The sequence below is a fragment of the Numenius arquata genome, chromosome 6 (assembly GCF_964106895.1).
Source record: "Numenius arquata chromosome 6, bNumArq3.hap1.1, whole genome shotgun sequence".
Lineage (NCBI taxonomy): Eukaryota > Metazoa > Chordata > Aves > Charadriiformes > Scolopacidae > Numenius > Numenius arquata.
In genome coordinates this window covers 21,357,735-21,373,195 of record NC_133581.1, presented here as the reverse complement: position 1 = coordinate 21,373,195, position 15,461 = coordinate 21,357,735, and the positions used below count along the sequence as shown (strand labels likewise).

Sequence of the window (15,461 nt, the reverse complement as noted above, 5' to 3'; positions counted from 1 at the left end):
ACCCAGGACCGCATAGGAGCTGGGCAGCCGTCACCTGCGGTAACAGTTCAGATTCCCTACCCAGGCCAAAAAAAGCTGTGCCCTGCAGAGGTCAGCTGGGAGGTGTGCTGGCTCCCAGGGCTGTTTGCAGCTCTCAAAGACCCCCAGCAGCCTCACGGGCGGAAAAGAGAGTGACGGAGCACTGTGCACTCTCTTTTCTGCCTGTGAGGCTGCTGGGGGTCTTTGAGAGCCATTGGATGCCTGCGGCTAATCTTGCTTTCAGGAGAGGCAGCGAGGAGGAACGGCGCTGGTTTATTCCCTTGGACCGAGCCTGAGCTCACCCGCCGTTGTTTGTGCAACGTATTGCGATGTGCCCAACCCCTCCTTTACTCGGCAACGCCGGCTGGAGTACCTGCCGGTCTCCAAACGTCACCAGGCTCCAGTTATAAAGCGCAGGCGATAGAGCTTCTCCCCGACTCCATCCCTCCGAGAGGTGCATCTTTGAGAAGCGAGCCGTACACGGGTTGAAAGATGTTTTATTCAGGTATCCTGACAGAGCCGAGTAGAAAAGAAGTGGAGATAAGGGAAGCAGCATCTCTCCGCCAGCAGAGGAGGATGAAGCAGGCGGTTCAGTTTATTCACAAGGATTCTGCAGATCTCCTCCCTCTGGATGGGCTGAAGAAGCTGGGGACTTCAAAAGATACTGTAAGGCTTTATTGTGTTTATTGGAGAGAGACTTAAGAAACTGGTAGTGTCTATTTTTTTTTTCTTCATGCCATTTTTCTGTTAAGAAGAGAAGTTGGTTGGTTGTAGAAATTGGTATAAGAATGAGGCTTTTGTATGTAAAAGGAAGGGAGTGAAAATACAATGCTAGTTATCACCAGGATTGCTTTTTGCTCATAGGTGCTTTCAAATGTCTGGCACTCAGCTCTAAAAAGCTGTTGGTTTTTTTTTTTTTGCATTTCCATGAATGTCAGAAAAAATGATACTGTTTTCAATATAAAAATGCTCACTGAATCAATCAAAATGGCTTCATATAGTACATACATATATACACATATGTTTGTGTGCATATATGCGCGCAACATACAATGATAAAACATTCAGTAAAGTGCGGTCACTAGTACATGAAAACATAAACCTGCCAAGATTATACTTTGGTAAAGGCTTATGCATATAGGTTGGGCTTTTTTAAAAATGAAGATACATAGTTCTAGATATGAAATATTTACATATGCAATGATCCATGTGATCCTGTAGCTGACATACAATATTCTTCATCATGTCCAGGGGCCGAAGAGCATTTCTAAATACTAATTTGCACATGTGTTTCAGCTTTCTTTAATGGGAAATGATACTTAAATGTAATATCAAAATTTCTGATGTAAGGAGCAAAATCTAGAGACCAAAATCTAGAAATCAAGGAAAGCTCCTTTACTTTTTTTCCCCAATTGTTGCAAAATACTTGCACCTTGTAACATACAATATTTGCTTTTATCAGTGCTTGATACAGGTTCACTGAAAAAGTGAATGGTTTTATTTTTAGAGCAGTAGTTTTGTTCTGGCAGTGTTCCTGCTCAGCTGGGTTAGGCTTGGCTCTGCCTGGCTGATATAAGTGGAACGAGTTGGCTGTTCTCTGCAGTGCACATAGAGGTGATTTTTTTGATATCCCAAATGTTTTTCAGTTGTAGAGAGTGAAGCTCCTGCCCAGGGAAAGGCTTAGAAGGAGCTTTCCTGGTCACCATTGAATGGCAGCTCTCCATGAGGGAGCTATAAAGTGCTTTTCAGAGCATGATGGTGGTGTTATTACTATTATCTGCAGAGTCTAAATAACGTGCCATGGCTCAGTGACCCACAGTGTGCAAGGCGGAGACCCTGATAACAGGGCTTTTCTTCTCTGCCCAGACAAGAGAGGCAACAGGTAGCAGGAGCGAGGGGCTTTGAGCACTGAAGTCCTTGTCCCTGCAGCAGCGAGGACCAGGTTTGGCCCCAGCGCAGAGCATGGGTCTCCTTGCCACGGGCCGGGGTCACAGTAATGTCACCCGAGGTTTCCTCCCTGCTCCTGTGCCTGCACCATCTGAGGAGTGCCTGCAGCACCCACAAGCCCTGCGAGGAGGGTCTGCATGGGGGGAGCTCTCCCCAGGGATGTCCCGAAGCCCTGGGGAGGTCCACAACTCCTGATTCCCTCCAAGGACAAAAAGGAGGTGCAGCACGGCAGAGGCTACCCTGGCTGTGGTGGGTCTCTGGGAAAGGGATGGGGTGAGAACTGAGCTGGTATGGGCCACCCCGCTGCAAAACCCCTTGTTCCCGTGCCACAGTGAGGGATGATGGCACAGTGGGCACGTGGCACATGTGGCCAGGGCTGACCTTGGCCACAGCCTCCTGCCCCATGGGATGTACGGGGAATCCCCAAAGTGACAGCACTGGCACGTGCTCAGGACTGTTCCCACAGCCCCAGAGAAGATGCAGTGAATTTCAGAGTTGCTGCAGTGGGTTGTGTTGTAGCAAAGCGATGCTGGTGGCACTGCCACCCTCATCCTGCATGTGGCGGAGATGGTAGATCAAAAGGACTCACCGTGCCTCCACGGTGCTGTGGCTGCCTGGATGTCACAAGAGTTGTCCCCACGAGGAGCAGGAGATTGTGCATCTCTGAGCCTGGAGAAGCACCAGAAGCCTCTGAAATGTGGGACGCTACCTTGGCATGGCCCCAAACCGAGAGCTCTGGTACCAGAGGAGCCGAGCTGTGTGGTCAGGAGGCCCAGGGCATCAGGGGTCTTTGCCCAGGGCATTTGCACACCTTTCTTATGAATAACTGCACACCTCCTAACAAAGCAGCACATTTTCGAGTCTAAAGCTGCATGACAGCTGTGGTGACGTGGGTGGAAGAGCTATTGACGTGACTGGCGTTATTAATGCAGGGTTTCCCTGCAGGGGTTTTCCAGCGGCCTCGGCAGGAGAATAGAGAAGGTAACAGTTCCCCAGAGATGGGGACAGGTGGTGAGGACAGACCCTGTTTGTCAGGGTGACAGTTGGCAGTGACCACTTCAATTTTGGGGAGAAATCCCCTTCCTTTTGGCTGCAGTGCAGGGGGTGCTGTGCACAGTAAGGTGGCAGCAGGTCACCAGGGCAGGTGTGCTGGTGTCCCCCAGCTCATGTGCTTTTGCTTAGCTCCTGCAGCATCTCTCCTGGTGGTGCCCGGTATAGCCAGGCTGGATAAATACTTGTTGTAATTATCTAAGTTAAGCCTCTGATATTTTTCACTGTATTATTCTGGGTTGGACTGAGCTCTTCCAGTTCCTCACTCCCTTTATGTATTCCACTTTTTTTTGTCTAGCATAAGACCAAACCATAGTATAGCATACACTGGATTTGGCAAAGGTAGGGCTGGATATACAGAGCAGAAATGGTTTTGTTTGAATGCCTCACTATTAGCCTCCTCCACGAAGCCCAGAGAATTGGCATGAGAAGGTTGTTAGCTGGGGTTTGGGCTTTCTGACACCGTGACTGTGACCCCCTGCCTGACTTGGGGAGTGAGTGCTGCCCCTTGGCAGATCTTCCTTGTGCTATGGCACTTTGCTCCTGCCTCCAGAGCTGCTGGACCAGTTTGGAGGGGACTTTGCCTGAAACAGTCCTGCATCACTTTATAAGATAGGAAACAAAGTTATAAATAGTAACAAATGACAATTAAAAAAAAAAGGCATTTCTCCCTCAGGACCTCCTCTGGGCACCGGGGTCCTCAGCACAGCTCTGGGTGCCCCCATAGCCCCATCCCCTGCTCCTGTAGCTGCAGTTAATTGCAGCGCATTCAGTTTTCCCTGCTGTCCCACTGTGCAATCCCCAGAGTTTGTTGTGTCTTGCTTAGAATGCAAAAAACTTCCATGTTATGTGCTCTGGCTTGGTCAGAGACCTGGCCACTGCCTGGCACCTGGGGAGCACAGGAGAGCAGGGGGCATTTCTTGTCCCACCTCATCCCCCTGCAAGAGGGGCAGGTGAGCACAGGCATCTGGTCCAAGAGGTGAATTTGAATGAAGGATGAGAAGAAGAAAGAAATCTATTATTACCTGGAATGAGGTCTGCTGGTGTGTTAAAACTCCTTGTTTTTTTTTTTCCTATTGTCTAGGCGCAGAAGAGAGGGCAAACCTCCTGAGATGATTTTGGGGAGGGGAGAAGCTAGCATCTTCCCTGACTTTCATCTCCACCTGAGTGAAACTGCTGTTGACGGGTCTTGTTATCCCCAGATCTAGAAGCCAAAATAGTGGGAAACCTGCCAGAGAGATGAATACTGCAAGCTGCAGTGATGTGCTGATTTATAAATTAGAGAGGAGCAAAACTGGATGGATTTATTTATCTGTTTTGACAGACAATGGTAAATAGGTTTGGCAATAGCTGGTTTCTCCACTCAGTTCTTTTAGGTTTCTACTGTGGCTTTTTAAAGGGATTGTAGGTTTTTGCAAGGTCTCAGGTGTGGAAAGGGAGATACCTTCTGAAAAAAAAATCCTGTTTTCTATTTGTATTGTGCTGAAAGATACTAGGAAATAACAGTTCTTGCACTTACACAGAGGTATGTAACATTTCATGCTTTTATAAAACTTTAGTTTTGTGTGATGCATAGAAAGACAGCATCAGGTACCCTGGGTTACTTCAAACACTGGTCCTGGCTGCGCTGCTGACACGTGCTGGAGGGAGAACACGGCTGCCTTCCCCACTGCTGTCATAGGGAGGTTTTCCTCCTCTCCCTCCCTCTCAGACATGGTCTCCTTGCAGTTTTCCAGAAAAATGTGCGTTTGCAAATGTCCCCTGGCACATTATCTGTTTACCAAGTACGTATCCATCACTTGAGTCATCTCCGTGACTAACATCCCTCACTTTTTTGCACAAGAGAGTCAAGGGAAATACAAGTTAAAGCAAATTAATTCATAGCCTGAGACAGGATGGTGCTGCAGGGAACCTTTTCAGCCCCCTCTTACTAGATTATTTTTGTACTGGGGCACAGCGTAAGCAATATTTGTCCCCCTGAAGGCAGGATTCGCTGCAGCTTTCAGAAGAGCAAGCGTCAACAAAAGACAGTCCTGTTTGTGGTAGTAAGTTGTGTTCACTGAGTGCTGGATTTTTTCCTTTCAGTGGTGCATCCCATATAGGATTCATAAAACCAGGGCCTGAGAAAAGCCGGATATGTTACTGGTTAACAATCCATAGGAGAACTTGTAGTAAAATAAATTTAGGTTTAAATCAAGAGTAGATGACAGTTAAAAAAGCAATGATGAGCGTGCTGGTGACTCGTTCTTCTCCAGCCTGTTCTTTCAAAGGTATTTGGCAAAGTGATTGAGGCCAGGGAGACCAGAAGAGCACCCAGGTTGTCCTGCATGATGCCATTCAGAAATTTCTCTCAGTCCTAGCTGAGCGGGGCTATGCATGAGGAAGTGACCACTGTGTGACCAGCTGTCTTCTGGCCAGCTGGGAACTTCACCCATCTACTTCTCCAGTTCCCTATCCCCTCATTCTTTTTTTTAGTATGATGTGAAGAATTAGTCCTCCAGATGTGTACATATAGGGTAAGAAGGATGTGCCATTCACTGTCAGCAAACCCTGGCTTGCGTTTTTGCTCAGATGAGGAGCCTTGGAGGTGATGGCAGTGTTGGCTGTGCACCTACAGCTTCTGCCTCATGTAATAGAGCTCTCATTTCCAAACTGATTTACTCATCCCTCAGCACAGGGTCCATTACTAGTGGAGCCAGTTTGCTTGCCTTTAATCTAGTTAAGTAATACTAGTTTCTGCTGTTCAGTCTCACTGGGAAGGCAGTGGTCACCAAAGCAGCACTGGAGCTTTTTGTGTGTGAGGGAGACAGCTCAATGTCAGATCTGATTTCTCCCCGTTGCCGAGAGCGTGGCTACGTTATCTTTACACAGGACATGCTCTCTAGCGTGCTGGTCAGACATAGCACCTGCAACCCAAAATGGTCATGAAATTTTATTTTCTTTCAAGTTGCAGGTTGTATGCAGAAGTAAGAACAGTGAAAAGTGGGGGGGAAAAAGGAGATTGTGTGTCCTGGTGACCACTGGTGTTGGCTGCGTCTACCTGATCTCATCAGTCAGGTCCAGTTTAACCGCCTGTGTTAAGCCTACAGCAGGATCTTAAGCACTAACGTGGCTGCAGTTATTTTAGGATGATGCCAAGTGGTATTAGCGTTTTGTAAGTGCTGTTACTGAACATGCTGCACAGATTATTTTAAAGACAAGGCACTGCGCACGAAAGTGCGCACTGGCCACCTCAGGGAACCACCACCTGAGATTTTCAAACTTATCCTGATCCCATTGAAATTCCCTTGGGATGAGGAGTTTTGCTGGTTTAGATGTCTCCGTGGGCACACAGGCATATTTAATATGAATGCAAAAATTCAGGAATAAGCCAGTAAGAAGGTCTCACTGTGGACAAATTAAAATCAGAATGAAAGGGCAGTAATGTGGGGGGAGATTAGCCAGGCAGAGAAATGAGCAGATAATCAAGCAGAGTCATTTCACCTCCAGCAGAGTATGTGCATCCATCCGTGATGAACATTAAACATAAAAAGGCTTTTGGGAAAGCAGTTGGAGGAGATTTTGAGAGGCAACATGCTTCTCACAGAGCAAATGGAAATGACAGAGAAAGCGAGAAGCTGCCGTACAAAGCATTGGGGGTTCCCGGGAGAATACCTACCTACATCAGATAATCTTACCTCTTCCTCTCCTTTCCTTCCTGCAGCATGGCACCCAGGACTGGTCCCATGTACTCACCCTTAGTAGCTAAATACAAATGTGGAGGGAAGAGAGATGCAGGGCAATTTTAGACTAAATTCTGATCTAAAGGCCAGACCAGGTCTGACAATAGACACCACCTGCAGCCCTCTTCTTGCAGCTGTGCCTGGTTCACTTGAACCTGTAAGAGCCAACACACAGACACCCAATTCAGCTTCTTAAATTCTGTGTTGATTCACACAAAGAGCATTGCCGTAGGTAGAGGCTGGGCACAGGTATTTCCTGTGCTAGCAATGCCAGTGCTCAGCAAAAGCATCAGTGTCCATTCTGTAAGTCCATATGCCTTTTTTGTACTTTGGTGGTGCGTGTAATTGGAAAGGTAGTTTGCTATCTCTTAACTTTTCACATCACTGCAGAATTCCCAATATCTTTACCAACAGATGAAGTCAATTAAAGCTGAAACATCAGCTTGGAAAAGCCTGACTCGTTTTGATCCCAATGTGAAATCAGATCTTGAACTTGAGTTTGGAAAAAGAAAGGCATCCCTCCAAATTCTGGTTAATATTTTTAAAGAATTATTACCTTTCCAATACAAAGTAGTTCTCTCTAGTCAAAGCCGGGTAAGGCTGAGCTGGCAGGAGCTCAAACAGATGTAGGCTAGGAAGAGTACATGTAGTCTGGGAATCAGGGACAGTGAAACTTTAGGGCATCCCTCCTGAAAGAGCAGCGCTGGCCAGCGGGCACCACAAGCAGACTGGTGATGCAGGTCACTTCATGGCTTTCCTCTGACTTCACCCTGCTCTTCCTTGTGTGTTTTTTCTTAAAGCAACCACATAATATCCTGCAGAAGCGGCTGATGGAGACAAATTTATCAAAATTACGAAGCAGCCGAGGCAGCTGGACTCTGAAGAGTGATATCTCAGCGCAGACCAACAAGCTGAATCAAACCAAACTGGGCAGCTCAGGGAAAACAGAGGACGAGGAGCTCATAGTGGTGACCTGCCAGGTAATAGTCCTTCCCTGGCCTTCTGTATTTTTTTCCCCCAAATTTTATTTCTGACAGCCTCAATCTGTGTTCTTGTTCTCCATGTTTCCTGATTACGGTTGCACTCCACCAGGGCTGTCACAGCTGTGGGGATGCTCTCCCTCTGCAGCTCAGGGATGCTGTGGCACGGATGCCCACCTGGTTATCATAGAGAGAACTGGCCTGATGGATGTCTTCCCTTGGACATCAGGGCAGAGGGAGCAATTAGGCTGGGGCAGGATGCTGAAACACTGAGGAGTAGTTATCTGTGGTGAGTCCCTGTGCTCACAGCCTATCAAGTGCCATCCCTCATTTCTTTCCCCAAGAGTAATTTCACGTTTCTCCTCCTTACCCCTATGCTCTTTATGAAAAATATGTGCTCTCCACAACATCCCCTCCTGCCTGGGGCCACCCCTTCTTCTCTCTGCAGGGGCAAGTGCTGTCAGGAAGGGCTCAGGACCATGTTGTTTTGCAGCACCACCTTATTCAAAAAGCAGCTCAAGAGCCAACTCTTGGGTGCCTGGGGTGGGTGAGGCAATACCCTGCGGGCACTGAGCTTGCAGTGGAGCGGGGATGTGCTGGCACGAGGAGATGTTAGCATTTTGGTGGGGACCAGTCTGTGTGGAGCAGAGACCCTCTGTGCTCATCCCACACATCATCTCCCATCTCTGCTTCCTCTTGCAGTGTGCGGGGAAGGAGCTGAATGCCGTGGTGGACACCGGCTCACAGCACAACCTCATGTCTTCTGCCTGCCTGGACAGGCTAGGGTAAATATCCAGCTGGGGTTTTGTTTTGTGGGAACTCGTGGCACCCGGCAGCACAGGCAGCGCTCCTGAGGCTGGGGCTTCTCTCTTGCCAGTGATGGCCATTCCAAAAGGGAGTGCCTTGGGCTGTGCCCAGGCAAGACCCTGAGCTTCCTCTTACAACCAAATCCTGACTTATTCTTAAATGTCCTTGCAGGGAGCTGAAATAGAAAGACACTTGTACCAACCTTGGAGTAAATGCCTTCGAGGGTTGGATGCATTTGTAATTTTTTCAATGCCTGCCTGTTTGTCACTCAGCACCTCGTGGAATAGCTGAAACCCCCCCTATCCTGGCCCTCTGTGTCCCTGGGGCAGGCATGGGGCTGGGTCAGCCCAGACCAGCCCCTCAGGTCCCTGCTCCCACTGGTGGCTGCAGCAGTGCTGGCCCCAGCACCGGGTGTAAAGCAGCTGTGCGGTTGCGTACATGCATGTGCTTGAAATATGGTGTCTGATGATACTCCCAATAACAGATTTCTCCCAGTTGAAGGGGAAGGAAATGTATTTATGTAGTGTTAGAGAGCTGACTGCCAGCCATTTGCAGCAAAGCTCCTGTTGATCTGAGGAGCAGGATCAGGCATCAGCTCACGGGGTATCAAGGAGATTTTGGCACTTTATTCCCATGGATTCATTGCTTTTTATAGCCAACTTGCAGCGATCACACAAAAACCAATTGCAGTTGCACTACTACTACGTGAGCACTACCGCATGGCCCTCAATGAACGGCGCCTGTTTTCTGTCCAGACAGTAATTACTTTGCACAACAGTGTTCAGAGGCTGGAATGTGTCTGTGCTTACTACAAACTTGTCACAAACTGTGGCACTGCTCAGCCTAGCTTACAGATGATAGCAGCGCACTCGGAGGGGCGTCACCTTGCAAGACTGGCCGCTTGACATGTCTGAGCTGCACAGCGATGCTCTGTGACAGTTCGCCTGCTCTCTGTGTTACTCGTGTGCGTCCTGCGTAGTCTTTGCTGCGCCAGGCTGCTTCAGCAGTCCCACCCTTCAAAGAGCATTTAAGAAACAGGTTAGAGCCAGTTTCTGCTCTCAGGTTGGGGGGATTCCCTCCTGACTTGAGTGAGACCACTTTTGTAGCCGTCAGCAGGACAGCCGCAGTGACAAGACTGATGTCCCTCCCCTGTGTTACTTATCACTTTGGTTCCTGCTCGGTGGGACCCCTCGGACCCTGGGGCGTGCAGGCAGGCAGTGTGGCCAGAGTGACACCCCCTCCTGCACACGCTGCCAGCCACGGCGTGCAGCAGGCAGGGCTGCCTTGTAGGCAGCTTCCCCCAGCTCCTTTGCTGTTTGTGTTTGCAGCAGAAGCTAGAACCAGATTAACAAAGCAGGTTAAAACCAGGGCTTTGATGCCTGGCTCACTTTGCTGTTGCCGTGGTAGGTCCTCTGCGACAACAGGCACTGCTCCAGGATGTTTTACTTCAAAGCAGTCCAGGGCGTGTGGCAACAAATAAATACAACTTTTGTTTAAATCCAGCCCTGGAAAGCAGCAGGGAAGAAGTGTGCGAGGTGATTTTACCTTTGTTCCTGCTGGAGCAGGAGGGGGCCCGCAGTGTGCTACGCTGGGTGCTGCTGCCTGCAGCTGAGGCTCAGCAGCTCTGGGGACAGGCTCTGCTGCTGAGGTCTCTGGGGGCTCAGTGCCTAAAAGCAGCATGTGAGTGCCTACGCACAGGCTCAGTTCCTCCCTTTTTTTAAAAAAAAATCTTTTTGCATCTTGTCATGGTGCTGTTCGAGCTCTTTCCCTCACCTCTGAGGAAAGTGGTGGGGGTAGCTCGCAGGTTGCTGCAGCCTAATAAATATGGATTAGATATTAGGAAGAGATTCTTTACTGTGAGGGTGGTGAGGCACTGGAACAGGCTGCCCAGAGAAGTTGTGGAGGTCCCTTCCCTGGAAGTGTTTAAGGCCACTTTGGATGGGGCTTTGAGCATCCTAGTTTAGTGGGAGGTGTCCCTGCCCATGGCAGGGGGGTTGGAACTAGATGATCTTTAAGGTCCCTTCCAAATCTAAACATTCTATGATTCTATGAAATACCCCTCAGAGGTGTAACTGTTATGTGAGCAGCTCTGGTCACTGCAGACTGCTGGGGACTTTCTGCTTTCAAACCCACCACCAAGATGTGCCACTGTATCACGCATCAGTGGTTCTTCTCACCTCACTGCAGTTTCCTGGCTATCTTTCAGTCATGCGTTGCCCACACCCTATCTGTCTGTCCTTGGGTCAGTCTCAGCTACGGAGAATTGCTTCCCTGAAGGTGGCTTTTCTCTGTACATAGCCCCCACACCCCTCCACTCCCCCCCACAGCCTCTCCGCAGCCCTGGGAAAACTGTCTGGGTCAGTGGGTGGTCAGCAAGAAGCCATCTCCATCTGTATCTTGGATCTGTTCAGATCCTGGCTCTAACACCACAGCCTGTGCCCTGTGGTGGGAACAAAATGGGGGGAAACAGAGATCACAGCCAAAGACCGCATCTTCCCTTAAGTGGATAGAGAAGCCACTGGAGCTGACTGCGCTCAAAAAAACCACTCCAACCTGTCTCAGGCCAGAATAAAGCCAGGTCAGGGCCAAGGAGCTTGTAAACTTCTTCTTGACATGTTCCTGTCAGCATTTTTAAGGCCAGTCCTTAAGGGATGTGGCAAATGTGATTCAGGTCCTTCTGTCTGCTACCTCTCCTGGTCCTTGTACCTGTGTTTAATGGCATGGGCAATCCTTGCCTCAGTCCCAGGGCTCTGCCTGTGAGTGGGGGCTGGTCCCCTCCAGGATGGACGGACAGAAACACACACACACACTGCTGCAATGCAGCTTAGCAGAAAGGTACCTCAAATAGCTGTAAGTGATACAGCTTTCATCTGAGGGAGAGATAGTCACCTCAAACTGCCTTTCCATTAGATTCTTGTTCAGTTTAAAAGAGAAACTGAAGCTAAATAATTAATCAGTGTTGTCAGACTAGTTCATGGGGGGTGGATAGAAGAAACAACTGTATCTGAGATATCGCTGACACTCTTTTCCTTTTCTTGGGCTGAATGTGATTGATCTGTCCCCATTTTCTGTGAATAAACCCAGCAGCAGCACCTGCTAACAAGCATGGATTGGACGTGCCGCCCCGGCTATGAGACATGGGGACATGGTGTCAGTGGCTCCACTGGTGGGAGCTGGAGTATCTCTTCCTTACACCCACACTGCATTAGAAGTAATTTTAGATCAGTAGCTTCCCCAAGTCTTGAGTAAATGTAGGAAAAAAGATTCCTCGGGTCAAAAGCAAAATCCAGTAAGGAGCTCTCCTTGGACAAGGGATGACGTTGCCCCAGGGCTGCATCGTGGGTTGTGCTATGGTGTGACATGGGTGTACACTGCTGGCTGTATGCAGAGCTGCACACAAAACCTGCCAAGAAAGCAGTTTTCCAATAATATGAGCAAACTAAGAGCACTTACAGTGTAAGTACTCTCCAAATGCCATTTGCTCCTTGATGGAGCAGCTGAACCGTGGCTGTTTCATGTCAGAATTGTTTTCAATGTGCAGGTTAAAGGAGCATCTCAAAGCACTCCCTGGTGAAGACGAGATGGTTTCATTGCCATCCAAGGTGAAGGCGATCGGCCAGATCGAGTGCCTCACCCTCACGGTGGGAGCAGTCCCCGTGGAGTGCGCTGCCTTCGTCGTGGGTGAGTGTGGGTGTGCTCTCTGGTCCTCTGGCTCTTGGCTGGGGCTCTACTCCCTCTTACTCCAGGGAGAAAAATGAAGCTTCATAAACACATTGAAATTAAAACAGAAGTACTGATTTTCTGCAGCAAAAGTCCCTGGTTGGCCCTTCAGAGGGAGGGAGAGAGGACAAGTTCAGCAGGGCTGTGCTCTGCCATGCCGATGGAGTGACCACAGTGTCTTCCTGCAGGCACATCTGCCTGCCCTTGTTTGGTCACGTTCCCCTCCAGAATAACTCGGTCCCTTTATAAACAGGGTTTTGTTTAGCAGAGCAGCCATGAAGGAAGGATGGAGTCACTGACAAAAAGTATGGGAGAACATTTTGAATGTATAAATCTGAATGTTCCTATTTTTCAGAAGACAATGAGAAACCCTTCTCCTTTGGGCTGCAGACACTGAAATCTCTGAAGGTAGGATTTTTCCAGCAGGGCTTTTACCCACACTGGGGGAGCTTGGACCACTGTGAATTGCAGTTTTCCCTCTTACCTCAAGGCATTTATTCTCTGCAGTGCATCATAAACATGGAGAAGCACCATCTCGTTCTGGGGAAGACGGACAGGGAGGAAATCCCGTTTGTGGGCAGTGTCAGCGCTGCGGCAGGAGAGCAGTAAGTTGGCTGGGGAGGTGAGCTGTGTGTGCAGTGCTGAGCCAGGCGGCAGGGTCCCCGGCACGGCCACGCAGGAGCCCCCAGACCCTCGCTGCAGGCGAGTGAGAGCTCACGGGCACTGGCAGAAATTGTTTTCATCAGCTCACTGACTTTTGAAACACAGGCTCTGGCTTTTAGAGCAGCCTTTTTCAGCTTTTGCTGCTCTTTTTTTTTTTTTCCAGTAAGCACTGTACAGCAAAGGGGGGTGTCTGAAAAGGCATGCACAGGGAAATGCCTTAGGAAATGTACTTTTTGAAGGTCACTAGGAAGACTCCTTTAGCGTTGCTTTGAGAGTGTTCCCAAACAAAATTTTTTCTGGAAAATACTTACGAAGCAAGGTAAATAAACCCACATGAATGTTTTGCAAAGTGCAGGAGAGAGAGATCCTGCCTGGAGATAACGATGTTGCCACTTCTCCCACCTTGCCTGGGCATCCCTCCAGCCTGCTGCTCCGTATGTCCTGGACTTTTTCAGCCTTATCACCCTATAGAAAGAGAAGTCTGTGCACTCTGGTACCTCCTAGATGTGTGTAGCTTGTGCTGGCTGGCTCTGCGGGCAGGCAAGGAGCAGGCAGGGCAATCTCCCTCCTTCCAGGCTCTGTGTGGAGATCCTCACTGAGCACTGTGAAAAAGAGAGGTATCACTGGCTCCTGCCTCTGACTCATGAAACCAGCAGGCACCTGAGAGTGGGATTTGCATTTATGTGCCTCTCTGGCTTCACAGGCAGCGCTTGTGGCTGCTCAGCAATGAGTGCTGCGGACACGGCCATCTAAAAAACATTAGCTCACTGCGTAAGCAGAGCATCTTTGGTGAATGATGTAGACCAGCACCTTCTTTAGCTGCCTTGTTGTGACCAGCCACAGTCATTTTGGACATCTTGCAACTATTGTGCAACTTGAGCCTGCTGTGCTGGGCACCGCTGAGGTCGAGGAGCCTGGGTGAGAGCAGGGAAGGAGCAGACTTTCCTTGGCTCATTGTATTTATGCTCCTTGGGGAGTACACGAGGGATGGCCTAGTGCAGGGAGTCAGGACTACAGTGCATGTCCTGTCACCTGCTGTGTCCTCAGGGCACCCACCCGCTGCGTGGACACCCAGGACAGCTGCTGGCCGTGGGTGCTGCCAGTGTGGAGCCCGGGGAGCGCCTGATACAGCACCGTGGGGAGGCTGTGCTGCAGCGTGAAACCACAGGATGTTTTCCCTCTCTCCTTTGAAACTGCGAGAGGCATAGTGTAGTTCTGTCACCACTGCGGTGATGAATTATTTCTTGGTACTGCATTCAAGGCCAAATATTGCTGCTTCCCCCTCCCCCCCCATGAAAAACACCTATTTTATTGAATGTTTTTTCCTTCCTGTTTCAGCAGTTCGGAGGCATAAAGAGAAATTGAAATGCCGTCCCCACACAAGAGCTTGACATCAAAGAAATCCTGTGCAGCTGTTCCAGATGAAACAGCAATGCGCTGCTTTGAAAACATTTATACTAGGCTACAGTTTGAGTAGAGCTAAGTGAAATCCTGTTCAGTAGCCAGTAATTTAGAGATATTGTCATGTTTATCTATGGGTTTTGAGAAACAAATGTGTGCTTATTTTCTGGACTTTTCTATATAGTGTCCTCTTTATTACAAACAGTTGGGAAAACCTTATGAATTTCTTCTGATGAGAAAAATACTTTTTATAGTGGCCTCATATGAGTAATTGTATTTAGCTGTGATTAGAGGCTATCAGAATGAAATTTATATTAATGATTTTTCCAGGGGCTATGCATTTATATTCACTTAATTGATATTGCCACATTCAAATGGCCATTACCAGGAAGTTACTCAGAGTAAAATAGCAATGCTAATACCACCTAGGAATTATAGCTCATCCTGTTAGCATAGTACTGTTGCCATGTAATTAGGGATGCAACTGCTGGCTTGATGAGAAAGAGCAATTATAAAATTATTAATGGGTTATAGGCTACCCTGCAGTGGCGTGGCAGAAGCACGGAAACAGGGTTTGGGAGGGCTCCTGGGGTGATCTCCTGCAGCCCCCAGCTCACCGTGGGGTTGGTGCCGGCACAGGGGCAGCCCATCGTGGTGCTGCCTCACTGGGGCTCGAAACCTCCCGAGGAGGGATTCTCCAGGCAGCACTCGGCTGCCTTCCTAGCCGGAGTAGCCAGGAAAATTAATCGTTGTGTTGAGCCAAAAAGCAACAAACAAGCACAAAAGTATGTTGTCTGGAGGCAGCAGATCCAGAACCTCATTTGTGTATCAGGAACCTAAACGGTTCCAATGTGCCCTCAGTTCTCCTCGGCCCCTGGGACTGGTGCCTCCACCTGTTTGCCCAGCTCCCAGCCTGAAGCACCAGCAGCACCCGGGCTATGCGCTGGTGTGGGTTATCGACTCCAGCTAGACTTTAGTCTTGCTGCCAGAAATGCCATATTTTTTTATATCTATTTACAAATTGCCTGGGATCTCAAGTATAACACTAACCTTGATCACCCTCAGGGTAGGTGGGAGTTTTTGCCAGGACAAACTCTTCATTTGGTGTTACTGTCCTGTAGCAGCAGGGTTGCTGCTTCAGGCGCTGCTCGCT

The 15,461-nt window shown here is 49.0% G+C and overlaps 1 protein-coding gene across 1 annotated transcript; it reads left to right on the top strand.

Moving 5' to 3' along the window:
* The first annotated feature begins 453 nt into the window (after positions 1 to 453).
* NRIP3 (nuclear receptor interacting protein 3) lies at positions 454 to 15,278 on the top strand. Its single transcript, XM_074148759.1, has 7 exons — positions 454 to 684; positions 7,538 to 7,717; positions 8,420 to 8,502; positions 12,066 to 12,205; positions 12,600 to 12,652; positions 12,752 to 12,849; positions 15,170 to 15,278. The coding sequence occupies exons 1-7, from the start codon at positions 511 to 513 to the stop codon at positions 15,276 to 15,278; spliced, it is 837 nt and encodes a 278-aa protein (XP_074004860.1). The 5' UTR covers positions 454 to 510.
* Positions 15,279 to 15,461: the final 183 nt, after the last annotated feature.

Excerpts from the sequence above, each read along its gene's own strand:
- NRIP3 (XM_074148759.1), top strand. The coding sequence starts at position 511 with ATGTTTTATTCAGGTATCCTGACAGAGCCGAGTAGAAAAGAAGTGGAG. Across the intron at positions 7,718-8,419 it reads TCATAGTGGTGACCTGCCAG|TGTGCGGGGAAGGAGCTGAA; the intron begins GTAATAGTCCTT and ends TTCCTCTTGCAG. Across the intron at positions 12,653-12,751 it reads AGACACTGAAATCTCTGAAG|TGCATCATAAACATGGAGAA; the intron begins GTAGGATTTTTC and ends TATTCTCTGCAG.